This window comes from Canis lupus, chromosome 2 (assembly GCF_003254725.2).
Source record: "Canis lupus dingo isolate Sandy chromosome 2, ASM325472v2, whole genome shotgun sequence".
Lineage (NCBI taxonomy): Eukaryota > Metazoa > Chordata > Mammalia > Carnivora > Canidae > Canis > Canis lupus.
The window spans coordinates 68,717,801-68,745,365 of NC_064244.1; the positions used below are offsets into that span (position 1 = coordinate 68,717,801).

At 54.6% G+C, this 27,565-nt stretch overlaps 1 protein-coding gene across 1 annotated transcript; it reads left to right on the top strand.

Annotated features, from left to right (window-relative positions):
• On the top strand, positions 1–26,758 carry LAPTM5 (lysosomal protein transmembrane 5). The gene is made up of 8 exons (XM_025447447.3): positions 1–190; positions 16,471–16,564; positions 17,295–17,371; positions 18,989–19,120; positions 19,784–19,906; positions 22,174–22,269; positions 24,067–24,159; positions 25,424–26,758. The coding sequence occupies exons 1-8, from the start codon at positions 104–106 to the stop codon at positions 25,511–25,513; spliced, it is 792 nt and encodes a 263-aa protein (XP_025303232.1). The 5' UTR covers positions 1–103; the 3' UTR covers positions 25,514–26,758.
• Positions 26,759–27,565: the final 807 nt, after the last annotated feature.

Genomic DNA, 27,565 nt, shown 5'->3' on the forward strand with positions numbered 1-27,565 from the left:
GCAGGAAGGAAGTGAGGAGGGCAGCCGGCAGCTTCCCCTTTTCTGCCCTGCTCCAGGCGCTGGGCTCTCCCCCTCAGTGCCTAGGAGCAGGGACGGTGGCACCATGGCCCCCCGCACGGCTGCCGTCCGCCAGACCTGCTGCTGCTTTAACGTCCGCATCGCCACCACCGCCCTGGCCATCTACCATGTGGTGAGTGTGCGGGCAGGTGCGGGAGGCTGGGTGCGTGCGTGCGTGTGTAAGAGCAGGGCCCCGATCCGCTGCCCCTGCCTCCACCCCCGCAGAGGGAGCCTGCCACCCTCCGCCTCTCCGTGGGACCCTGGACAGGTCCCCTCCGTGCCCGGGGCCTCAGTCTCCCCCTCGGTCAGGCTGGGAAGGGGGCCCTGCGGCCGCTGCTGCAGTGGGAGCAGGGCTGGGAGAAGGGTCATCCTTTCCAGCCAACGGAACTCACCGTCTTCCCGAGGCTCAGTTTCGGCCTCTGTAAAATGGGGCAAAATGAGCAGCTACAAGGTTCGAATGGATCAGCAGCCGGGAACGTGCTGTGGAAGCCAGGAAGCTCTGGAGAGGTGTGGGCTGGGGTTGTTGCCCGGGCGTGGAGTCAGGCCCTGCCCGGCGCAGGCTGCTTCTTTCCATGGGGGGCCTGGGCCAGGAGGCAGGTGGGAATCTCTCCCTTGTGCTCCTAGCAGGGAGGGACGGGCCAAATCCTCTGGGTTGACAGCTCGGCAGACCACTGCCTTCCCTCCACCAGAGAGGACTTGAGGTCCTGTGCCCAGGGGGAGGGTGGCTTGCCTGGTCCCACTCTGGGGCGCCCACCCGAGGAGAAGCGGCCTGGTGGTGGCTCCCCTTGGGAAGCTGGTGTGCACAGCCCCGGTGAGGAGCCCCTGTCTTCTTTTAGTGAACAGTGACTCTGGCTGAGCCACAGCCCCCTGGGGCCAGAGGCTCCCTGCTCTGTTTCGGTGGGTAAGAGTCAGGGTCTCTGTTCAGTCCTGCCCAGACCCTCCACCACCACCGCACAACTCCCAGCCACACGGGCTGCCCTAGACCCAGACGCCTTCCTCCTACGGTGACTCAGGGCCTGTGGTTAACAGTTCTCTCATGAGCCTAGAAGGGCTTCCTCAAAATTAGCCTAAATCTGGCATTCTGTGGTGGGCTGCTGTAAACTGCTTCAGCCTGGCTGCATCTGCTTCCTGTCTCTGGGGGCCGGGCAGGCTGGGCTGAGGCCTTCAGAGGGGCGGTGCCGCTCAGTGGTCAGTGCACAGCCTTGGGATGCACTCCTGCATGCAAATCCTGGCCTCACCGCTTCCTAGCTGTGCAGCCTTGGGCCACTGACTTCACCTCTCTGAAACCCGGTTTCCTCGCGGAGCAGAAGAGTACCTCTCTGATAGGGTTGTTGAGCTCCTATCTACAAGGCACAGAGGCAGCCCCTGACGCAGAGGAAATGTTTGTCACCAGTGTGCGTCAGACCCAGCGCCGGCTGCTGTGCCCCCCACTCCCGTAGTCAAGCTGTCAGACCCCAGAGTGCCGGTTTGGGGAGTTGCTCAGAGGTTGCCTCATCTACCTCCTGCCAGCACGAGAGGGATCCTGAGAGATGTGAATGGCACCTTGGCTGTCCCCACACCGAACCCGTAGGGCCCCTTCAAGCTCTGAGATTGTAGAATAGTCTCTGAAGGACAGTGAGGTACACAGAGGGGTCCCTGTGGGAAGCGGGCCCCTGGGCCCTTACCCCAGCTCTGCCACTACCTGGCCCTGTGCCCCAGGATGACTTTCTCTTTTGGGTTTCAGTTTACCCTTTACAAAAATGACAGGTGGGGATGTGGACTGGCTCAGAGGTTTCTTTTTTCCTTTTTTTTTTTTTTAAGATTTTATTTATTTATTCATGAGACACACACACACACACGCAGAGAGAGAGAGAGAGAGAGAGAGAGAGAGAGAGAAGCAGAGACACAGGCAGAGGTACACGCAGGCTCTTTGCAGGGAGCTCGATGTTGGACTCGATCCCAGGACCCAGGAATCATGACTTGAGCCAAAGGCAGACGTGCAACCACTGAGCCACCCAGGCGCCCTGGCTCAGAGGTTTCAAATGCCAACTTGTTTCCAGGCCAGATGGGTCACGCAAGTGAGTGGAGAGGGGCAGAGGGACCTGCGCTGACCTGGGGGGCCCTGTCCTGGCTCTGTTCTGGCAGCTGGTCTCTGCTTCCGCTGATTATTGCCACAAAGGAATGTGGGTCTGAGCTGTTCTTCTGACATTTAGAGAGGCAGGAAGCACAGGCTTTTATGTCATGTTTTCTGATGTTTCCATGTCGGTGAATGATTCAAGGTGAAAAAGAAATCCCTGTGCTGGCCAGGCCAAGTCCACAGGCAGGCTGCGGGGGCCTGGTGGCTGTCCTGCAAACCCCAAACTTTGTGACTCTTGAGGCTTCTTCTTGACCTCACTGTCTGAGGTCCTCACCTGTACATGGTAAAGCAACATCAGTGCCTGCCCACAGAGCTGGAGGAAAAGTGCGGGCAAGTGATCAGGGCAGCCTTTTGGAGTTTGTACCATTGGTGGAGGAGTAGAGTTTGGTTGTATGGATGGGGAGGAATAGGTGCACAAAGTGTAGAGGCTGAGGGACGGTGGTTTGTGTAGGGGACACTACACAGGCCAACCGGGATGCTTCAGCTTGGGATGCAGGAGGTGGAAAGAGCTCAGAGTAACAAGCTGAAGAGTCTGGACCATCACTGTAGTGCGCTCTTGATATCTGGGACTGGAAAATTCTTTGTCATGTGGACTGAACTGCACATTGTAGGATGTTTAGCAGCATCATTGGCCTCTAACAAGGTGTTCATAGCTTCCCCGGGTTGTGATAACTAAAACTACCTCCAGACGTTGCCAAGGGTCCCCTGGAGACAAAATCATTCCCGGTTGAGATCCACTGTCAGTAATGTGAACCATGGGGAGCCATGGGACGTTCTAGAGCGGAAGGCATGGGAACAGAGGAGCCTGGAAACCGTTAAGACCAGCCCAGGCAGTCTTCTCTGAGGTCCTTGGTTGGTTCCAAGGGGGAATCAGCCTCTGGAGAAGCCTTTGCTCCTTCCCAGAAAGGGCAGGTGCCAGGGGGTTTCCCACGACCCAGCAGTCAGGAGGCAGGTGTGCTGTCAGGGGCTCTAACATCTGGATGGAAAAAGAGAAGCTGTTGTCCAGATGTGTTGATGGCCAGATTGTCATCATCTGGAGCCAGCCATGGATGACAGCTGCATACTGAGAGCTATTCGTGGACTTGGTGTCTCTGGGGAGGGTTAAATTTGGACACCAAAGACAGTGCTACACTTTATTGGTCATCGGGGACATTCTTATGGGAGGACCCTCCCATGTCCAAGGGCCAGAGGGCCTTCCTCAGGGTTCTGCTGGGCTTGTGTAGAGGGTTTGCTCAGTCATGGGTGATTTCTGACTGAAACTTGCATGTGTAGGAGGGTCAAATAGCTTTCTTAATTTGGCCTCTTTGGCTCTGGCTTGTCTGGGAACCCAAAGAACGTCCTAAATCAATGGCAGGAGGTGGGGATTTCTTTTGCCCAGAAATCTCTTTCTCTGCCATCTCCTCTCCAGGGTGCCTAGAATTGCATTAGAAATGCATCGTCCAGTGGCACCTGGGTGGCTCAGATGGTTGGGCGTCTGCCTTCAGCTCAGGTCATGATCTCAGGGTCCTGAAATGGAGCCCCACGTCCAGCTGCTCACTCAGCGGGGAGCCTGCTTCTCCCTCTGCCTCTCCCCCTGCTCATGTATCTCTCTGTCTCAATTGAATAAACAAAATGTTAAAAAAAAAAAAGAAATGCATTAATGATGAAAAGCTTATACCCACTTTAGGGCAAGGAGGGAAGGAGGCTAATGTTAGCTCTTTCTGGGTTCTAGGGTTGTGAAAGCTCTAATTTTTTTCTGCACTCCTATATTCTCTGTATTTGGTACCATGAGCATATACTACTTTTTTTAAAAGATAATTTTATTTATTTGTTTTGTTTGTTTGTTTCTTTAATTTTTTAGAGCCCCTGCAGGGGGAGGGTCAGAGGGAGAGGGAGAGAGAATCTCAAACTGACTCTGCCCTGAGATCACGACCTGAGCTGAAACCAAGAGTTGATCACTCAACCGACTGAGCCACCCAGGCGCTCCGAGCATGTACTACTTTTTAAAGTAAACTTAATTTTAGAATGGTTTTGGATTTACAGAATTATTGTGAAAACATAGTACAGAGTTCCTGTATGCTCCTCATCTGGTTTCCCCCCGGATTGGGAGTCGATGAGTCACAATCGATGAGTCCACATCAATAGCCTGACTCAAGCCCATGCTTTACTCAGACTTTCTCAGCTTTTCCCTAAACATCTTCCTTCCTCTGTCTCGAGACCCTATCCAGGATACCACGTTGCATTTAATCCTCATGCTTCCTTAGGTTCCTCTTGGCTGGGACAGTTTCTCAGATTTCCCCTGTTTGGGGTGACCTTGGCAGTTTTGAGGAGTACTGGTCATACATTTTGTCAAATATTCATCAAATGGGGCTTGTCTGGTGACTTTCTCTTGGATGGGCTTGGGTAAAGTGTTATTGGGAGGAGACTGCAGAGGTAAAGGGCCATCCTCAGCACATCATATCAAAGGTGTGGACTCCCGGACATGTCTTGTCACTGTTGATGGTAACCTTGATCACCTGGTGAAGGTCATGTTTGTCAGGTTTCTCCCCAATGCCCCCCACCCCCATACTGTCCTTTCTGGAAGAAGGTCATTTAAGGAGTAGAGAGCTATTTCTTGAGGGCAGACAAGCTATAGCATATTTGGGATATTTGGAATTTCTCGTGGGAGATTTGTCTGTTCTCATTTGTTATAAAACTAAATGATTTATTTATACCAGTAGAAACTCATGGATATTTATTTCATACTTTGGGTTCTAATTCAATGCTACTTTCTTTATTTGGTTGTTCTAGTATGCTACTTTTTTTTTTTTAAGATTTTATTTATTTATTCATGAGACACACACACACACACACACACACACACACAGAGGCAGAGACACAGGCAGAGGGAGAAGCAGGCTCCATGCAGGGAGCCTGACGTGGGACTCGATCCCGGGTCTCCAGGATCACGCCCTGGGCTGAAGGTAGCGCTAAACCGCTGAGCCACCCGGGCTGCCCAGTATGCTACTTTTTAAATTGGCAAAACCACAACAAAAAAGTAAAGCAACCTCCATTATTTAAAGGAGTCTGTCCTTAATGCAGATCAATTCTCCAACATACCTTCATTTTCTGTGCCAAGCCCAGGGCCAGGGTGTGGGCCTGACACGTCAGAGCCTGTGCCTTCATCGGCTCAGGCTTTGAGTGACAGTGGTTTTGGTGGATAACAGTGCTGGCTGTCACAGGGGCACAGATGAGGGGTCTCAGCCCAGTCTGGGGTGGAGGGTGGGGATGCAGAAGCAGCTCTTGGAGGTGGGCCGGTGTGCCAAGGATGAGCAGACATGTGCCTGGGGCTGCTGGGGAGGGAGCAGCTTGAGCAAAGCCTTGGGGATGGGAGAGACCGTGTGATGTTTGGAACACTGAGAAAGTTCACGTTGCTGGGGTTTAGGGAGGGATGGCTGTGAGGTGTAGCAGAGGGAAGCTGGACCGAGGTCCTTGTTTCTTTTAGGCTTCAGAGCTGAAAGGATGGATCTCTGCTTGGTCCAGTCCTCTCATTTTATGGATGAGAAAGCAGAGGGCCAGGAATGTTCCTGCCTTGCTCCAGGTCACAGGGAGGTAGGGCAGGGGGCTCCTTCTGGGTCGTTGCTACCAGCACAGATACAGGGAATGAGCCAGTGAGTGAACAAATGAATTTCTTACCTGGCCCATGCGCTGGGGTGGTCCGTCTGTCTGGGAGGCCCTTCCCTCACCCAGTCTTCATTTCTTCTTTATGGTCCAGCTCACAGGAAGCTTTCTCTTCCAGAAAACCCTCCTGATTTGTCCTTGTCAGACTACCAGGGGTGGGGGGTTCTTCTTTCTCCTCCATTTTGGGATTGAAAGTCACAGCGCCGTCTCCATCACTGACCTATGATGTGACCTGGAGCAGGAAGGCACCTTTGCTGTCTGCACCTCAGTTTCCTTTTCTGTTAACTGAGGCTGGTAGTCTCTGCCTCAAGGGTGATTGCTTTGAGGTATTGAGCTGATATGGCCCTATCGGAGTAAGGAGCTGCAGGCTGGTGCCCAGAGAGGGCTGGGGGAGCAGAACCATACCTTTGAAAGCTCATGTGTTTGGGGCCTAAAAATAGACCCCAACTGCCAGGTGGGGAAAGTCCCGGATGAAAGTCTGTTAGAACCTCTGCCTTCACGCCTGATGCCCCCATGTGGGGCAGAAAGGCTCTGGTCTGTGCCCTTCCTGAAGGTGTGAAGAGGCTGGTGGGGGTAGGGTGGCAGTTGTGGCCTCACTCCAGTGCCATGGCCCCGGGGCCCTCGTTGGAACTGAGTTATGGTCTTAATCTCTGGGATGTGCACCCCATCTTCTAACTTATAAAATGGTGGAGGCCCACATAGCTCCTTGAGGAGACCATGGGTGCCACCAGACCAAATGGGGGCTGCACGCAGGGTCCTCCGGGGGCAAAGTGAAACATTTCTTGTGGCACCAGGCCTGGAGGGCTGAGTGATGGAGGTCTTCACCCTGGAGTGGGCAAGGAGAGACCAGACGCCAGGCTGGGCCTTCTCTTCTCCCCACTTCCTGCTTTTCAGGCCCAAGGGAAGGGAAGGAAGGGGCTTCTGGAAATGGGATGTGGGTGGTGGTCCCAGCCTTCAGGAATCATTGGGGTTGAAGGGACCCACTGAGTCAGAGGGCCATGGTGAGGGGAGGCACCAGCTGAGAAGAGGGGGTCCCCCCTAGAGCAGGGTCTGGGGGCCCCTTGAGACTGGCCCCGGGACTGGAGGGCAGAGTCTGGATGGGCTGAGGCTTCTCTGTCAGCATCCTGACCCTGAACCTCCCTGGGAAGTGGGGCTTATAATATAAGCCCAGGCCAGCAGACCCAGAGCCAGGACCGTCATGGAGAAGGGGGCCACAGAAGCCCTAACGAGGCAGGAAGCTGAGCAAGAGGCTGCACAGGGGAGCCTGCTGACTCCCTGCCCTTCCAGGCCGCAGCCCTGCTGTGAGCCCAGGGCATCCCTCCCCACCCCAGCCTCAATTTCTTCCCGTGTCAAATGGGAGCTAGTGACCCTGAAGTGCACGGTTATTCTGAGATTCACAGGAAACCAGGTGGAGACACACCCAGCACCTGATGAGCGCCCCACAAATGGCAACTAACACTGGAGCCCCCGTTCGGCAGGAGAAGAAAGGGGCTTGGGGAGGCCAGTCTGCTTTGCAGCCCGTGGTGGATAAGGAACAGGAGCCCCGGGGTTCTGCTCACGGCCCAGACCGTGGCGGGGAGGGCACGCTTCTTGGCAGTGATGGGTGAGGGATCGATGGTAAGATCCCGGGGGCCTGGCTGGTGGAAATGTGGAGCCCACAAGGAAAGACGCAGTTTCGATTTCACCCACAAAATGGGGAGAAGGTGGGAATAACAGAACTGGCCTGAGGTGAGGATGAAGGGATGTGGGCATCCCAAGGAGGCCCGGGCCTCTCCTGCGAGCCCAGTGGTTGTAGTAATAGCCATGGGGGAGGGTGGGAGGGCTTCACTCTGAAGGTAAATAGGGAACTGATGGTTTGGGGGAATAGTATGGACACAGAGTTTATCCCCAGATACTCAGGAAGTAGAGGCTGATGGGGGTTTGGGCCAAGCGTGGAGAATGACTCCGAGCCTCCCAAAAGGGGATCCTCCTAAGGGAAAATTTGATGACCCGACCCCCTCCGCTAAACCCAACCACTGAATGGCGGAGGCCCCTGGGATTCACTGGGCCGGGGATTTCACCGAAAGGCTTGCCATGCTGTCTTCTTTCACAGGAACAGGTCTGGAAGGGCAGAGGGCACATGCGGGGGTGGGGGGCTCTGACGATGGTACCCCGGCTTGCCCAGACAGCCCAGGCCACTCCCCATGCAGTGCTACTGTCATGGCAGTTCTTACGCGACAAGGTGATAAACTGAGGCACGCACCATCTGAATCGTGTTCTCTGGAGCTCCCCACCTTTGGACAGCCGTCCTTCTGCCTGGGGTGCTCTTTCTCCTGGCCCTGCCAGTCCTGAAGCCTCCTGCTCTGTGGACCCCCTGTTCCCCCATGTCTCCTATATCCCTCCACCATTCCAGCCACACGGCAGCTGCCTTTTCCTGGGGGCCTCCTGGGTGCCCGGCACATGCATGACCCCCGGGACACAATCCCCAAGAGAAACTGCTCGCAGTTTCCTGCATGGGGCTTACCCTCACTTTTGCTTTTGCTCCTGCCTTTCCCTCTGACACACTCTCCCCACTGCCCGTAGGACAAGAACTCTAAGACTCACTGCTTCTCAGAAGCCTTCCCGGAGCCCCATGTCCTGGGCCCCTGAACTCCCCATCTTTGCCCCCGTCCCAGGGCAGCTCCCCACTCCCAAGTCCTGGGGCCCCCATGGATCCTGTCTTCTGGCCCGGAGGCCCAGAAGTCTGATTTATCTTTGTGATCTCCAGGGCCTGACGCATAGTAGGTGCCAGCTAATCTGTGTCTTATTTTACTTTTGCAAACCTTTCCTGGATGCGTAATTCACATATCACGAGTGTGCATCTTGATGAACTTTTACAAAGTGAACGCACCCGTGTAACCTCTCCCCGGCTTGAGAAATAGGACAAAACCAGACCCAGAGGCCCCTCCCTCATCGCCACTCTCACCCCACTGGCCTCCTCCAACGTATGTTCTAGAACTAGGCAGGAATGAGATTACACAGCAGGTGCTCCTCTGTGTCTGGTTTCCTTCTCTCAACACTGTGAGCTTCCTCCGTGTTGCTGTGTGCAGCCACCCCCGCCCCCCGACCCCCCATCATCCTATTTCTTTTTTTTTTAAGATTTTATTTATTTATTCATGAGAGACACACAGAGAGAGAGAGAGGCAGAGACACAGGCAGAGGGAGAAGCAGGCTCCATGCAGGGAGCCCGACGTGGGACTCGATCCCAGGTCTCCAGGATCATGCCCTGGGCTGAAGGTGACGCTAAACCACTGAGCCACCCGGGGTTCCCCCATCATCCTATTTCATTGCAAGAATATACCACCATGTATTTGACTGTCCCTCTGTGGGAGGGTGGCTTCTGGCTTGAGGCTGTCACAAATAGAGTGGCCAGGGCCGTGGGGGCTTGTGGTTTGGTGTCCACACACAAGCACTTCTGCTGCTCAGTGGGTCTTTCCGAGTGGGTCTGTCTTTGGTAGCAGACACATGTCACCTCATCAGCTCCTCACGGCAGCCTCGATGCTTCTCTCTGTTCTACAGATGAGGGAACTGAGGCACAGAGAGGTCAAGTGGCCAGGCAGAGGGGTCAGTGAATAGTGCAGGGGGCAGGGGTGGAGGGAAGGGCAGCAGGGCAGCAGCCTTAGCGGGGAGCTGGCGCTGGGGCCGGGCAGGGGCCGCAGCTGGGCTCGGGCTCCGGGAGGGCCTGGCAGACACTATCTGAGGCTGGTTGGGGCAGTGACTGGGGAGATAGTGCTGGGGGGGAACGGCCCCCACCCAGTTGTCTAGATAAGCCTCCACAGGAAGTATGGGGTGGCGGGGGAGAGGGTGGGGGAGGAGAGCTTCCTCTTGACGCTGATGCATCTGGTTGTCTTCTCCCACCCTCCTGCCAGACAAGCCAGGGGCCCCCAGGGAAAACAGAGTGGGCGGGTTGGGCGGGTGGGCTTCAGTGAGGCTGTGATGACACCAATGTCACCGCCTCTGGTGGTGATAATCGTTTAAGTGCACAGCAGCCCTTCCTTGGGACCCTGGGTCCCTGGAGTCGGAGGACACACGGTCAGGGTGGAGCAGTCCTGAAAAGGGAGAGGGGCAGGAAGAGGTACCCACTTCCCATTTTGCAAACTGCATGATCTGCTGAGGAAGGGTTAAGGGCATGCCTGGGCCTGGCTCCCCGTGCAACCTCGGTCAAGTCACACCCAGGCTCCCCCACAACCCCTCGCTCTCCCCTGACATAAGTGAGGCCGGGGGGGGGGGGGGGGGGCGGGCAATCTGACCTCATAGATTTGCCAGGAGCAAATAAAGTGGAAGGCTAGGAAGGTGCCCCGCACCGGCTGGCGCCTAGCAGGTGCCCACCGCGGGAGGGGGGTTCTCAGTGAATGGTGCCCCCTGGCATCTCAGAGGGTGGAGTTCCTCCTGCCTGCTCCTGGGAAGTTGCATCCTGAGCCCGGGAGATCCGAGACAGTGGGCCCACCTTCCTGGGCTGGGAAGTGGTTTTGAGCCCCAGAATTGGGGATCTCGTGTCACCAACCACCATCATCATGATCGTAGTCACCACTCTCATATCAAGAGGTCACCACCCTCATCAACATTAGCAACAATGAATGTCAAGGCCGAATTATGACTGCAGTCAATCGCCACTTCCCAGGGTGCCCACCAGGGTTCTGTCTATCACTGCCACCCCTGCCACAGCCGTGGTCACCTCTATTGACGGCTGCCCATGTCATCGTAGCAGTCACCAGCATGCCGGAACCGGCGACACGACAGCCAGTGCCCACCTTGCAGCACGGCCGTCACGGTCACTCCCACCTGACCAGCATTTTGTCCACTACATTTGCCTGGAGGATCGCTGCCTCTACGGCCCGGGCCACATTCAGTGGCGGCCCCCTTCCTCCCACCCTCCCTGACTTTGCTACTTCTAGTTCAGCTCAAGCTGCTGGTGGCTCCTCAGAGCCACCAGGCAAATAGAAATTCTCCTGGCTTCCTGGCCACTTCCCCCCTTGCTGAGCTTAGGAAGGTTGTGTTTGTTATTGAGAAAGAAGGGAGGGGGGGATGGGAATGGGAACTGAAACCAGGAAGAAGCAGAGGGAAGAGGTGCAAAAGGGGAATGGGGAGCAGGAGTGACAGGGAGGTGGGCTGAGTATGGTCAGCACTGATGTGGTCTTATAGCCTGAGCCCTGGCTCGCTCTCAGGACTGAGGTTAATGCAGGCTCAGCAGCAGACCTCCTGTGTGAGCTTGGGCTGGCCACTGCGTCTCCCTGGGTCTCCCTTGGGCGCTGGTGACGTCCCCCCTCTCACGGAGAGGCACTCTGGCCCATGAGTTTCCTTGGGTCTGACCTGCCAGCCTTGGGGCCTCTGCATAGAGTGTTCCTTCTTCCTGGAATGCTTTTTGCTCTTCTCTGTTGAGAAGAGCCCTTAAACCCTGCTCAACCATCTCCTTTTGTGAAACCCTCCCCAAGTCTTCCAGATAGTGGTGATCACCCCCTCATCAGGGACCTATTGTCCTCTGCATGTCCCTTGTTGTGACTCTGAACACACTGGTAACCCATGGTTTCCCCCCGGGGACCATGACACCTGCAGACCAGGCCAGGGTCAGTGGCTTGTCTGCACGGGGCCTGGAGCCAATATGTGCTCCGAGAGTATTTATTGGATGAACGAACAGAAGGAGTGAATGAATACCTACACAGATTAGTGAACCCTCCCCAACGATGTTCATCTAAGCAGCACTTGCTGTATGCCTGGCTTTGTGCTAGCGTGTCATTTGACCTGACAGTGGCCCTTTGAGGCAGGTCTGGTAATTGTCCCCATTTCCCCAATGAGGAGACAGGCTCAGAGAGCTCAGTGGCTCGCTCAGGGGCATGGAGCTTGGGTTGGGCCTGGGATCCCCCGACCCAAACACCCTAGCTCTACTCTGCCCGACCTCACTGCTGAAGAGGGAAGGCCCTGGGAAATGCTGTACTGGGGGAGAGGAGGATGAGTGGCTGCTGTCCCCCGGGCCCGTGGGAGCCCTGTCCTGTCCCAGGAGCTCGTGGGTCACGGTCCAGTCAGACCCTCAAAGCTCCAGGAGAAGTCAGCTCTCTGTCCAGGTGGGTACCGGCAGGGGTGGGGGTGGGGTGAGGGGCAGGTGAAGGCCAGGGGCCTGGGACAACTGGATGCTGGGGGGCTCCGGGCCTCCCCCAGCATACCCTATAGGTAAGCCAGGTACCTTCCGGGAACTATAAAGGTTCTTGGTTAGGGACTTGGGTGGAGCAGTGAGGGCCTTCTGATGAGCAGGGTGCAGCTCCAGGTGGGCCATCCTGGGTGACCTGGGTGTGAGATGCCATAGTTTGCAGGAGTTCAATCATCCCAGTGACCCTGGATGCAAAAGGGGTGCCTCTCCTCATTGACCAGAGAAGGTAAACCGAGGGCAGGGCAGAACCAGGAACTGGCCAGTGTTACAGCAGTGAGGCAGGTGGCAAGGAGGCCTCATGCCCCAGCTGCTGGCTCCTGAGCTGGGGGTATCCAGAGCTGCCGGGGACAGGGGACAGATGGTTGGCAAGACCCACTCAGCCCTGGGTAGAGCCCCGGACCCTTGGGCCGAGAGCACCAGGGTTCAGATCCCTGCCGGGCCATGTGAGTTCTCCTCTCTGAGCCTCTGTTTTCTCATCGGTAAAATGGGGGAAAATGTTGCTTCTCTTGCAAGGTTTTGGGAGGCTGTGATGTAAGCTTGTGTGTGCAAGGTCTGAGCACACAGTAGGCACTCACCAAGTGTTAGTTCCTCTCCATCCCATCTCCTAGGGAGCTGAGACTCCCATCTTCCTCCTGCAGATTAGGGGCCAGCAGAGGGCTGATTCTGAGTACTTTCCGGGAGCTGAGTACTTGCCTGGCTCTGAGCCTCAGGGCTATTGCCTGCCTTCTATGGACCTGCAGGGTTCTCACCTGGCAAACGGGGAAAGAATTATCTCCCTCCCCTTACACAACTGTTGAGAAGGTAGAAATGGAGGAAACCCAGGGGGTTTTTACAAAAGGAGGACGACTTCTAGCACCTGCTGCCCTGGCACAAACTATGTGTGTGGGGGAAGGGGATGGTGCTCCTCTGACTCTGCTGGGGCGCCAGCTTGGGAGTGGGGAAAGCTTCAGGCAGAGGTAGGAGGTAGGAGGTTGGGAGGTGCTGAAAGGACTGGCTGGAATGAAATCTAGGGCCCATTGGCCTGGGCTTGAATCCTGGCCCTACACCTTACCAGCTGGAGACCAAGGACAAGTTACCGGACCTTTCTGAGTCTCACTTCACTCATCTGTGAAGTGGGGGTGGGGGTATTCAGAATAGTCCCTCTGCCAGGTTTGGGAAGATCATTGGAATGGTGTGGAGTCAGGGTGTGCAAATGTCCCTCAGCTTCCCTCCCCTTCTCGGGTCATAGGATATGGTGGGGGAGCTGGGAGGCCGTAGCTGGGATACTAATGGCACAATGGCAAAGCTGTGAGAGATGTTAGGGGCCAGAATTGAGGGATTGGAGACAGCTGTGGGTTAGCATTAGTCTGTAAAGTGGGGTGATGCCCGAGGGGACCACTGGGGCCTTGGAATGACAGTGTTAGAATTTCCAAATTCTGGGGCAGCCTGGGTGGCTCAGCGGTTTAGCGCTGCCTTCAGCCCAGGGCCTGATCCTGGAGACCCGGGATCGAGTCCCACGTCGGGCTCCCTGCATGGAGCCTGCTTCTCCCTCTGCCTGTGTCTCTGCCTCTCTCTTTCTCTGTGTGTGTGTCTCTCATGAATAAATAAATAAAATCTTAAAAAAAAAAAAAGAATTTCCAAATTCTTCAACTATATTTCTTATTAACTTCTGGACTTTGTGTGTATGTGTGTGTGTTTTACGATGTTCATGATAAGCTGAATGGTAGCACATGCATATAATTATGAAGTAAAGAACTGTAGAGGAGTGTGTTCGAAAGGTTTTACTGACATAGGGACATGATCAAAATACCTGCACCCTCTGGGGTGCAGGTTAGCAGGGGCTCTGAGATGTTTTGGGGGAGTGGGGTGGGTGCCAAGGTGCCAGGAGAGTGCTCTGAGGTTGGGACTCTAGTCTCCACTCTGTCCCCAACTTGCTGTATGTCTTTGGGCAAGCCACCTAACCTCTCTGAGCTTATCAACCAAGCAGAGGGCGCTTATAAAATACATGGGCAGAGGCTCTTTCAAGCAACTGGAGGTTGGAGTTGTCTGATTCTGAGCTTCGTTCCAGGTCTCAGACAACTCTGGATTCTTGGGACTTCCAGTCTTCTCTTGCCACACCTGGCCTGTCTAAGACCACCCACCAGCACGTGTCTTACCTGTGCTCTGCTCGCACACCCCCAGGGGTGGGGAACTCACCCTCCCACAGGGTGCCCTGTCCTGTTCTGGATGCATCTGTCCTCTGCTTCCCTTTCTCCTTCCCTCATTAAAGGTGAAATTGGGAAGTGGAGGGGCTGGGGCCCCAGGCTTCAGGGGCTGAGGAAGCGGCTTTTCTCTCTTGGGTTGTTTCCTGTGGGTTCCAGCCACAGCCCCCACAGCATCAGCCTTCCGCTCTGGGCTGCTCTCAGCATTTTGGTGAAACAAAGCTGTTTTTGTTTCACCCTGCACCAGGTATAGGGGGCAGCTAGAGTGAGCTCGCTGTCCAACCCCCCACCCCACCCCCAGAGCCCTGCTCCAGTCTGGCTCTGCCACTGCATGCAAGCTCACATCAGTCAAACGCAGATTGGTTTGCTGAGCACCCCAGGCTCAGTGCTTTGCAAATATGGTGCAATTTATTCCTTACTCTATGCAGTGATTGCCAGTTTCCAGATGAGAAAACTCGGAGAGGTGAAATGAGTTGCCCAAGGTCACATACTGACTTGGATTCAAATCTATCTCTGTCTGACTCTGGAGCTCAGCTCTTTGTCACTCTTCTGTGTGGTCCCCTTCTGCCCCCCTGAACATAATGTAACATGGCAGGAGGACACATTGAGACCTACGTCTAGGAACGCCTGGGTGGCTCAGCAGTTGAGCATCTCTGCCTTCGGTTCAGGGCATGACCCTGGGATCTGGGATCGAGTCTCTCATCAGGCTCCCTGCATGGAGCCTGCTTCTCCCTCTGCCTGTGTCTCTGCCTCTCTCTCTGTGTGTCTCTCATGAATAAATAAATAAAATCTTAAAAAAAAAAAAAAAAAGAGACCTGCGTCTAAGCTGAAAAAAAAACCCAATCAGCAAGCGGAAAACGGTGTTGGTGTTTGGGTGCCTGCCAGTTAAGCGTGAGTTCTAGTGCAGGGCCACCCAGGAAGCCAATGTAAACTTCGGCCTTATTAATAGAGGTAGGGCATCCACTACAAGGAAGAAAATAGTCTTGTGATTCTCAGTATAGGCAGATGGTGCCTGGAGAACTGTGTGTAGCGGTGGGGGAAGGGAAGGAGGCTTGTTGCAGGGACATGGACACACAGAAGACCGCGAGTTCCTGTGGCTGGAAGTATTTAAATAGAGGCTGCTTGGCACAAGAGTCCTGTGTTGGATGGCAGAGGGCACAGGCAAGGTGACCTCCAAGGTCCTTTTTTTTTTTTAAAGATTTTATTTATTTATTTGAGAGAAAGAGAGAGAGAGGGAGAGAGAGAGAGACAGAGAGAGTGGGAGGGCAGAGGGAGATGGATAAGCAGACTCCTCCTTGAGCAGGGAGCCCGACATGGGCCTGAATCCCGGACCCTGGAATCATGACCTGAGCTGAAGGCAGACGCTGAACCTACTGAGCCACCGAAGCATCCCTCCAAGGGGGCTGCAGTTTTGTGGCTGGACTTCAGCCATCACCAGGGCCACAACACTCGGACCCATCAGATTTGGATGGGGCCCATTCATTTGTCCGTTCACCCCGTCCCTCCATCCTCCCATCCATCCTCTACTACAGTAGCTGGAGCGGTGAACGAGAGGCTTAAGCCTTCCCTGCCTGGAACCTACAATCCAATGGGGGTAACAGCAATCATAATAGCGAGCCTTGGTGTTTTAAGTGAGTTATTCCATCTGGCCACAGTACTGCTCTGCGAAGCAGGTATTATGATCTGCATTTTGCAGATGGAGAAATCGAGGGGCCGTGGGGGATGGGATTGGCAGGGCTCCCTGGGCAGTCACGGATCAGTTGCTGCCGGGCTATGTTGATAATTCTAAGAACCTGGAGCTCTGTGATGCTCAGATGCTGTGATTAAGATCCCATGATGCCCAGAGCCTGTTGTTGTAAAAGGGGGTGCTGAAGAGGGGCCCAGTCACTGGTGGAGGAGCCCTCAGGGCCGCCCCACCCCCAACTTTGACCTTCAGTAGTCACAGTTATCGTTTTAGTGAGAATCAGGCGTGGTTCTAAGTGCTCTCCCGGGATGTTCGGGATGTTCGCACTTTCTCCTCATAATAACCCTCTTAAATAGCTCCAGGCACTATCCTCATCATACAGATGGGAAAACTGAGGCACAGAGAGGCCGAGCAACTTGCCGAAGCTCACACAGGTGGAAAAGGAAGAAGGAGCTTGAGCTTGTCTATCTGTACAGGCCACACTTTATCCCCAGGAGCCCCATGGACCCAGCCTGCAGGCCTTCCATCTCCTCCAGGAGCCTCCCCACAGGCCCCCACTCTGGACTGCCCGCCACCAGGGGTGGGAGGCGGCAGGGTGGAGCTGTGAACTGACCCACGGTCTGTCTGCCTCCAGATCATGAGTGTGTTGCTGTTCACCGAGCACTTAGTGGAGGTGGTTCATGGCAAGGCCTCCTGCAAGGTCTGGCGGACGGGCTACCTCAGGCTCGGTAGGTCCAGGGAACTCGGAGCGGGAGGGGCAGGTGCAAGGAGGGGCAGGTGCAAGGAGGGGCAGGTGTGGGGAGGGGCAGGTGCAAGGAAGGTATGGGGAAGGGCAGGTTGGGGAGGGGCGGGTGAGAGGAGGCGCCCTGGCTGTGGGCAGACTGGCTGAGGTCTGACGCCCCACCTCTTCCTTCTGAGCCTCAGACATTTCATCTGCAAATAGAGACCTGTCCCCACCCTAGTATCTAGGTGTGAGAGCAGACAGGAAGGTGCTTTGTCAATCTGGCCGGCCAGGAAGGTGACAGCAGGACTCTCCTGCTCACATCTGTCTGTGGCTGCCCACCACCCTGGAATAAAACAGAAACTCCCACCGTGGCATCCAGCCCCTGCCGACCTCTGGCTGCGGGTCCCAGCACCCCCTCGAGCTCCCTGCTCCCGATGGGCTGACCACAGCAAGCTCAGCTGCCTGGGCTCCTGGTCACTCAGCTCACAGGCTGGCCTCCCCCTGGCTAGAGCAGCCCGGGGCCACCCTCTCACCCTGCAGCCGGGTTACCGAAATGTTGTGTTTGCTGTCTCTGTGGTCCTCCAGGGCTGAGAACTGCAGGAGGGCAGGGTCTGGGCTGGCTTGCTCACTGTCATGGCCTCCACACCAGTGATTCCCAAAATGTGGTCCTTGGAACCCGCATGGGTGTCCTGGGGGCACCTCCGGGCCCCTCACTACTGTCCCTTGCCTTGCAGCCAACCTGATCTCCAGCTTCCTGCTCATCATCATGCTCTTTGTCATCAGCTTGAGCCTGCTCATCGGAGTGGTCAAGGTGAGGGCTTGGTCGGGGTCGGGGAGGTTCTGGGGGCTGGCCGGGACCCTCAGCTATCCTCCTGCCCCCTTCCTATTCACACCCACTGGGTGAACAGCACTGACAAGAGGGTGGGAGGTGGGTGCTTTGGGAGACCCCACTTGTGCCCCAGGGATCTTCATGCTTGAGGACAGTATGGGAAGCCTCGTTTCCACACCAGCCTTCTGGGGCTGGAGGCCCTGGCTCCCGCTGACACGCACCCTCCAGGGTGGGGGCACGCACACAGATACTTTGGTCATACTAGCTGCTAACCTTCATGGTTGGAAGCTGCAAATGCAAGAAGCAGGGAATTTTGGTAGAGAAAAGAGGAAGGGTCATTTTGAGGTATGGGGAGGTGAAAAAACAGTGGGTTTTGTAATCAGTGAGAGGAACCAGAGCAGAGAGAGCAGGGGGGCGGGTAGACTCTTGTGGCTCAGTTCCACCCAGCTAGCTGGGGAGGGAGGAAAGGAGGGAGGGAGAGAGAGAGAGAGAGAGAGAGAGAGAGAGAGAGAGAGAGAGAGAGAGAGAGGCTGTAGCTCAGTCTTCTTCGAAGAGGAACCGGTCTGTCCCTCATCCCCCAGGGGGCAGGAAGCCAGGGCCTCACTGCACAGCCACCAAAGCAGGACCCAGCAAGAGTGGCCTCTTCCAGGGAGCCTGTGGCCTGGCAATCACTGGCCAGGAGACTGGTGCAAGGAAGGATCAGGGGCTGCTTTGGAACACCTTCACCTTGCCTGCACCCCCCTCATCACTCCCTTAGCTAACAGCACCCTTTCGAAACTCTGTACCCCAGGGAGTGACTTTACCTTGTGCCAGGTGGGTCCTGAATTATTGTGCAGAGACACACATGGTCCAGCTAGAAAAGTGGACTGGGTGGTCCAAAAGGCCCTGAGATTGAGTCTGGGCTCTTCTGGCTGCCTCCTGAGTGATTTTAGACAGCCACATGAGAAACCACAAAACCACCCCTTCTGTGATTTTGTCCCCAGTGGCGAGTTCATGTGCCCTCATATTGGTCACAGTAGTCACTTGCTTTAAGTTGAAGGAGAGGGACTTCAGCCTCAGCCACCCAGGGCCTCTGACCATGACCACACACCCCAAGAGTGGCCCCCACAGAGGAGGGTCCCACCATCGCAGCAGTGTGGGCTTCCCCTGCCACCATCGGACCTTTGCTCATGTTGGCCCTTCTGCCTCCAATGCGCTCCCCGTTTCCCCCATGGTTCTTACCAGATCTAGCCTCAGGGTCCCCACCTCTAGGAAGTCCTCTCTGATGTAAAATGGACACAAAGCCCCTCCTGGTGGGGTTCTTCAGAGCAAGCAGGGTCAGAGCCGGCTCCCGGTGGCCCTGGATCTCTGTAGATGGGGACCCTTGCTCGTGTGTCCTGGGACACCAAGACGCCTGGCCCTCAAGGCCTGGGTTTTACCTCCTCCCCATCCCAGAACCTCAGTCAGAGGAAGGTGCATGGGTCCACCTGAAGCTAAGGCAGGAGGGGGTGACGGGAGAGAGCCGTGTTACCCCGGGAGGGACAGGAGCTGCCAGTGCGGGGGGCGCACGGGGCATCAGTCTCCGGCAGACTGCCTGACAGTGCTGGGCCTGTCTTCCAGAACCGGGAGAAGTACCTGCTGCCCTTCCTGTCTCTGCAAATCATGGACTTCCTGCTGTGTCTGCTCACCCTGCTGGGCTCCTACATCGAGCTGCCCGCCTACCTCAAGTTTGCCTCCCGGAGCAGCCGGGTGGTGAGTACGCAGCCCCGTCCCACGTCCCATAGTCGGCCCAGCCTGGGCAGGGGGCAGGGGCTCAGGCTAGTGCAGTGGCAGCGCCCGGGGCCCTCCTGGGCTGATGAGCCCGAGCCCATCCAATCACCTCAAGTTCCTTTGTCTGTAAGATGCACCTGCGAGGGCTGCCACCCGTGTGGGCCACGGGCATTAAGTGAGGAAAGGTTGCCCTCCGAGGGCCCAGTGATGGCCCTGTGGGTCAGGGCCTTGTGGGCACTACATCGCAGGGAAGGGGACATGTGCGCCTCAGTCCCCAGCCTCTGCTTTGTCCCTGTTTTGTCACCACATTGAAGGAAGGAAGATACAGTCGGTTAAAGCCAACAATGAGCATCCACGGGGCGGATGCCAGTGACGGGGCTGCCAATCCCTGACTCTCCCTAACTGTTGCCCTGGAAGTTAGGGAGTGGCTGGCCCCGGGCTGGGCATCGGGAGACCCTGGGCAGAGGCCGGGTCCTGCCAGCCAGGGCGGGAATGTCCAAGAAGCGGGCATCCGTTCCTTTCTGGGTCCTGTGGGCTGGAGAGTCCCCGGTGTCTCTGGCTGATGGCCTCTCGAACAGCACCGGGACCTCCAGCTTAGGGCTTCATTGCTGGTTTGTCTCCTTCCTCCTGCCTTTGCGCCCCAAGGGTCCCTCCAAGGTCCCACTGATGACCTTGCAGCTGCTGGATTTCTGTCTGAGCATCCTGACCCTCTGCAGCTCCTACATGGAAGTGCCCACCTATCTCAACTTCAAGGCCATGAACCACATGGTGAGTCTGGGCCAGGGGCCCGCCCCCATCACTGGCTGTGTGGCCGTGAGCGAGCTGTGTCCCTTGTCTGTGCCTCCATGCTTAGGTTCCCTAGAGATGGAGCCCGGGAGGAGGATGCTTGTGCTAATGATTGATTGCCGGAGAGCTCCCAGATAGACACTTGAGGAGGACTGGGGACAGCATGGGGCGGGACAAAGGGAAGGAGCCGGGCAGACGTGTGACCTTAGGGGTGGCCCTGCCCCATCCTACAGGGAGCCCTGCTGTGTGAATTCCATCACAGAAATAATACTCGTTTTTTATGCTTGGAGAGAGGGGCACTCAACACATCTCAGTATGGCCCCATGGCTTCTCTGCACAGTTTTAGGGCACTACTCAATATAAGTAAAGAGGACCAGACGACTTCTTCAGGTCCTCTACATCCCTTGATTGATGACAAAGCAGCCTGGTCTTTATAAAGATATGTCCTCAGATTTTTGCGGATCTCCACATTAATACCACTACAGTATGTCATTATCCCTCCCTTCCCGAATATGGCATAATTTTACCAGAGTAACCACACACACAATACATAAGAAGCTACAAAAACATTCAGAAATGACAGGCTGCGTAATTCCCAGGCTCATTTGTTGCCTACACGACTTGTTCCCACACATCAGCGTTGCAAAATAATGTAACACTTCAGATAGAGCCTTTTAAAAAATATATTTTACTTTTTAATTTAAATTCAACTAATTAACATGTAGTGTATTATTGGTTTCAGAGGTAGAAGTCCGTGATTCATCAGGCTTATATAACACCCAGTGCTCGTTCCATCACGTGCCCTCTTTAATGTCCATCACCCAGATACCCCATCCCTCCGACCCCCTCTGCTCCAGGGACCTTCAGTTTGTTTCCTATGATGAAGAGTCTCTTATGGTTTGTCTCCCTCTCTGATTTCATCTTGTTTCATTTTTCCTTTCCCTCTCCTATGATCCTCTGTTTTGCTTCTTAAATTCCACATAGGAGTGAGATTATCTGATAATTGTCTTCCTCTGATTGACTTATCTTGCCTAGCATAACACCCTTTAGTTCCATCCACGTCATTGCAAATGGCAAGGTTTCATTTTTTTTGACGGCTGAGTAGTATTCTGTTGTATGTATATACACCATGTCTTTATCCATTCATCTGTCTACGGACATCTGGGCCAGATAGAGCCTTTTGCATCGTCTTTTATATAATCCCATTTGTTTGGTTTAATGTTGCATTTAGCATGTCACTCCAAAGTGTGCATAAGCATAACAGAAACTAAACACAACCCACCATCTCATTCTCAACATTAGAAATGATTATGGCAGGGACGCCTGGGTGGCTCAGTGGTTGAGTGTCTGCCTTCGGCCCAGGGTGTGGTCCTGGAGACCCGGGATCGAGTCCCACGTCAGGCTCCCTGCATGGAGCCTGCTTCTCCCTCTGCCTGTGTCTCTGCCTCTCTCTCTGTGTCTCCCATGAATAAATAAATAAAATCTCAAAAATGAAAAGAAAGAAATGATTGTGGCAGTATAGTCAATGATTTTGTGAAGTTCATATCTCAGTTCTATACATATTGTTAAGGCATGATGAAATTCCTGAATCAATGAAATATCAGAGTTGAAGAAATTAAGGATGTCCACGATAAACACACACACACACACACACACACACACACACTCAAATAAACAAACATAAATAAAGACTTTCTCTAAGGAAAAAAAAGAATAATATTCGTTTCTTACAGTCAAATGTAGTGACTTGAAATGGTAAACAGTCACTGTCTCACACTGTTTCTGAGGACCAGGGATTTAGGAGTGGCTCAGCTGGGTCATTCACACTCAGCACCTCTCATGAGGTCTCCCCAGAAATGGGGATGGGGCTGCGGATGCCCAAGGGCTTGACTAGGTCTGGAGGGTCCACTCCCACGATGGCTTGCTGGCACAGTGGGGGCGTGCATCCCAGGTATGTCAGGCCTGGGCGGTTCCTTCAATGAGCCTCGCCTCTGGAGAAGGCCCCACTGCAGCTGGAGGTGGGGGCTCTAGCCAAGCAAGAGCCAGCTGGGTGGGCATCTGCTGCACCTGCTTCCCTCGGTGTGCTCGCCCGTTGCAGGTGGCCGATGGCAGGTAGCGCCTGCCTCTAGGGCGGTGGCAGGGATCAACGGGGACAGCGGTTGTGCCACACCACATCTTCCTCCATGTGTGGATGCTGGAGGAGTTCCTTGGGAGGAGAGGCACTAACTTGGCTCCCGAATCTGTTGCAGAATTACATCCCCAGCCAGGAGGGTGTGGCTCACAGCCAGTTCATCAAGATGATGATCATCTTCTCCATCGCCTTCATCACTGTCCTCATCCTGAAGGTGAGGGCCCCCTGAACACGGCTCTGGGAAGGGTGGGGAGCCTGCACTGCACAGGCCCCCCTGACACCAGACTGTCAGGAGGCAGGGGTGTCACCAGCTGTCTCCCACTGATGCCCTCCCTGCTCTTGACTCCTTACTCCACCACCCCACCCCACCCCAAACCAGCTCCTTGGACCCCACTTGGGATCCTTGGGATGAAGGAGGGGATCTGTGAAGACCATCAGCATCTGGGTGTCAGGGACTTAATATATAACCCAGAGAGACCCTGATCCAGGGAAGGAGGAGAGATTCAGAGAGTTTTGGATGTGAGTCCCAGTTCTCCCCTTGCTAGCTATGAGGTTTCCTTTCAAGTCATTTCTCTCTGGGCCTTGGGTCTCATCTGTGAAAGGGACAGAATGAATATTGCTTTGCCCTTCTCACAGTTTTATATGATTCAGGCACCAACATGTAGATGGCTCCTGAGGTCATATTATTAGAGGTTTGCTCATGTGGAAGAGGGAGGGGAGTGGTTTTATTCTTCTCTGAGGTGGTCAGGCCCAGAAGATAGAGTCCCACTTCAGGTCCCCATTCTAAGAGAGATATGACAGACTGGAGTGTGTTAATAGCAGCACAACCAGGAGGGTGAGAAGGTTAGAACACTCTGCCATCTGAGGGGGTCAAGGAAACGAGGGCAATTCAGCTTGGAAAGAGGAGACACGATGGCTATCTCCAAGTACCGGAAAGACTCCCATGGGGATTCTAGAGGCCAGAACGAAAGCCAGTGTCCCAAAGCCCAGGGGAGGCTGATGTCGACTCAACAGAAGGAAGGGCTTTCAAGAATATTCTTTTCTAATTGTGAAAGTAACGTAGGGTCACCGTAGAAATTTGGAAACAACAGAAGACCAGAAAGAAGGCAATCAGCTCACCATCCACCACCACTCAGCGCCCCTGATATCTGAGCACATTTCCTCCCAGTCTTTCTGTGTGTGTGTGGGTGTAACCGGCTGTCACTGCCTCCTTTTACTGGGGACCCCGAGCAGCCTCTGCCATCACCTAATGCCATCCTGGAAACGGAACTTCACTCCTCTGAGCCTTCCCTCAGAGGACGGACCTAGCACCATCCTCTTCAGCAAAGGGCAATGAGAACTTTCCTGAAGGCTTGGGGGAACCAGCGCGGGTTGGCGTCATACACGGTCCTGGACCATGACTCCCCAAGGCCCACCACACACTCTGTCTCTCCCGCCTCCAGTTCTTTATCCCCCTTGGAGGGGACTTCTCTCTGTGTTCCTCACTCTCCTCACTGGCCACCGTTCTCACCTGCTTCCTACTTCATTCTTTTAACATTCATTTTATTTATTCCTGCCGCCTCTAAGTCCCCACCATGGGGTTCCATGAAACAAGAAGACTTCCAGAAGGCAGGACCCACCTCCTTCCTTAGGAGGCAGTTTGGGGGCAGAGAGAGACCCACTGGCTATTGTTCCTTGAACAAGTCCTGGGGGCTTCACTCCTGGCCTTGGAAGTCCCGGCAGTGCTCTTTCATCAATCACTAAGAGAAAGCAGTTGCTTTCATCACTTGCCATCTCAGGAGGTAGTGAGCTTCCAGCCTCAGGGGGCAGAGAAGAATGGTTTGCAGGGCCGTTGCCCCCAAAGCCCCCTTCTGTGCTAGGTCTGTAGGGCAGTGGAAAAAGCAATATTCAGAACACCTGGGGCTGGCAGGTGAGGTACCCCTCAACCAGGAAGTGCCCAGCATCTGTCCCAGGCATGCTGGGGCAGTGGGGATGGTCAACGAAGCATAGTCTGACCTGGGTCTTTTTGCAGGTCTACATGTTCAAGTGCGTGTGGAGATGCTACAAACTCATGAAGTACATGAACTCAGCTGAGGAGAATAGCAGCTCCAAGATGCTACCGAAGGTGAGCCTGGGGATGGGGAGGGCCAAGCCCCAGCCCTGCCACTCACCCCGTCACCTGGGGCAGGTGTCTCTCCTTCCCTGGGTTTCGGTTTCTCCACTTGTGAGATGATTAGGCCAGAAGAAATGTGAAGGTCTCTTTCAGCTCTGATAGTCTAGGCTTCTGTTCTTTCATTCATGCATTCCACATTTTTTGCCTCTTACTCTTTGTTGGCCTAGTCTCCAACCCTGGGAGCGCAGAGAAAACTGAGATGTCATCCTGTCCTAGGGGAAGGTAGAACCCAGAGTGAATCCAGACACAGAGATTGGACTGCAATGTAGTGTGAAGCATGGGGGGAAATGGGAACACAGAGGAGGTACCTGGCCTCCTCTGGGGTATCAGGGAAGGCTTCCTGGAATGGGTGACACTTGACCAAATGTCAGCTGATGCAAGTTAGCTGGGAAAGGGGAAAGGGCCTTCTAGGCAGAGGGATGAGGTGCACTTAGAAGCAGCTCGTTGGAGACATGATGGGAAGAGTGTAGCTGGTTTACATTTCCCCTGTCACTTTCCTCATCTATAAAAGGAGATTGTATTAGTGGAGACTCTTTTGTTTGCAAGTGGCAGAAGCCCAACTCAATCTGACTTACATGGAAAAAGGAAATTTATTTGCTCCCAGAACTTCAAAGTCCAATGGAGGTCTGGCTCGTGGAGGCTGGCTGAGTTGTGACACCTGGATGTGATCTCATCCTCTCCATCTCTTGATTCTGCTTTGTTGGGTCCATTTTCAAGCAGCCTTTTCCTCATGATGGCAAAATGGCTGCCAAAACCCCCAGGTTGACATCCTACCGTCTCCACAACCCCAGGAGCATGTCTGATGGACCAGCTGGGGTCACTAACCAAATCCCAAACCAATGACGTTAGCCAGGGAGGATGAAATTCTACTTTGAATGGCCATACTCAAGTCGCCTGTCCCACCCCCGACCTGAGGGGTGAGACCAATTCTGAAAGCACGTGGACTGAGAAGGTTTTCCCAGGAAAAATGGTGCATTGTCAACACGACAAGGGGGCTTGAAGCCGGACTGGCAGATATGAGTCTGTCCCCTATAGGAATAGACACTGCCCTTGTCTCGTGCATGCCGTGTCTAGCATAGGAAGTACCCAAGGTGTGCTGGTCCTCACCATCAACCATTTTGCCGGAGGTGGGGGTTGGATGGAGCCCCTTGACTCCATGTTGGGATCCTGTTCCTTCCGGCCCGGTCCTTAGCCCCCATGTCTCTGTCACTCCTAGGTGGTCCTGCCGTCCTACGAGGAAGCCCTGTCTCTGCCATACAAGACTCCGGATGGGGGCCCAGCCCCACCCCCCTACTCAGAGGTGTGACGCCCACCAGGCCCCAGCCCTGGTGCTGGGAGGGGCGGAGCTGTCTCATCATCTGCTTCTCTGCTTTGGTGGCCGCCTCAGCTTGGGTGACCCACCCAGCTGACTTCAGGACAACCTGCTTGTGTCCCCCTCGCTGGCCTGCTTTTCCCATGGGGCCTGGGAGATGCTCACAACTGGGTCAACTTCAGTCTGAAAGACTCCTTGAATCTCTCGGAAATTTGGTCCAACAGGCCTCGGCTTATTTTTGATAGGCCCCAACACTTGTTCAAACCATTCATCGTCCTGAATTCAGTGAGTTTGCTGAAACCACTTCAACGTGACCAGTTTAACTGCGTGGCTGACAAATGAAAAGCACCCTTCTCGGTGCAGGGAAACTAGCTCGGTCAGACAGCCACGGTCCGTCGCATTGGGTTTTAGACCGTTGTCTGTTCACACGGCAACGCAGCCAAGTCATCATGCCTTGGTCCTCCCCACCAGACACATCTGTGCGATTTCTTCAGATTGCTTGTTTCAACAATTATGGAGAGCCAACCACCAGTCGATTCAAACCAGGGATAAAATTCAATAACAACAATAAAAATCAAATTAGTCCCAAACCGTTCCCTTCAATCTAATCCAATAACTGGCTGCCCACTAAGGTCAATTCGGTACTTCTGAGGGGCTGAGTAATTGTTAGTTCGAACGAAAATTCAGGCAGTTGCCAAACGCCATCCAATTGCTACTTCCAGGAAATGCCAGTTGTTACAATTACCGAACTGTCCTGACCAACACACAATTGTTTTGCTGAAGACAGACGATCGTCACCAACAACCAGCCGCATGTAATCAGTGTAGTGGTGCAGCAGTGGGATCCGTGACGAGGGTGGCATCAGGCGAGGCTGTCTCCGGCAGCAAGCTGGTGGGCCATTCCACAGGGTGGCCCATCTGTTGCCAATTCAGGCAGGGGCACCTCTGATCTGCCCAATGCTTGTGCTTATGCAGAAATTTAGCCCTGACATCGGGCAGGTCCGATTGCTGGACTAAATCCACATGTCAGTTCAGTCAAAGCAGGCAAACTCTTTGTGGGCGCAGACCCTGCCAGGGGGGCTTGTTTCGGTGGTGGCAGAAGGGAAGATAGGTCCTCTGGGATCTGGGAGTGGGGGTTCAGAAGGAGAGGGCTGTGTAAGAGGCTCCCCACTGGCACCCCTTTGTTTAATTGCTTTGTGTGTGTTGGGGAAGAAGGTTCAATAAAGCAGCGCCACGCTTCTCTTTGGCTACTGTGGTTCTTTTTTTTTCTTTTTTAAAAAAATTTATTTATTTACTCATGAAAGACACACAGAGAGAGGCAGAGACACAGGCAGAGGGAGAAGCAGGCTCCATGCAGGGAGCCCGACGTGGGACTTGATCCCAGGACCCCAGGATCATGACCTGAGCTGAAGGCAGAAGCTCAACCACTGAGCCACCCAGGCGCCCTGTTGCTGTGGTTCTTAAATTGTGGTGTAGGCAGGGCTGGGAGCTCGGCCTCCTTTTCCCCCCAACACATACATACACACATACACCGCCCCCCCCTCGCCCCCGCCCCAGAATTCATTCCATCCAGAAACAGGGACCACGTCCAGTAGCAGAGTGTCATGACCCGGCTCTGTTTCTAATCACAAGTCACAGGCCACGTAACTACCCTGATGTCCCCCCAGATAAGGTGTGAAGTCTAATCACCTGGAGAGTGCCTACCTGGAGCCAGATCCCGTGCTGGGTGCTGGCGGTGACTGTTAGGGGTCAGACTTGCCTCCAGTTACCCACAGTCTGAGGTGAGAGGAAGACAGATTCATGAGTGATTTTAATAGGCCGTGGCCAACGCCACATAAGGGAAGTCCCAGAGACCCCTAGAGTCAGCGAAGGCTTCTTGGAGGACCTTTCGCCAAGCTGAGTTTGGAAGGATGAGCGGGCAGCAGTAAGCAAAGGGAGGAAGGATGCAGAGGGCCCCCCGTGGAGGCGGGCAGAGGAGCCGGGGTATGTGGGCCAGTGTGGCTGCAGGTGAGGATGGGGAGCCTGGGGGAGTCATGGTGCTTGGATT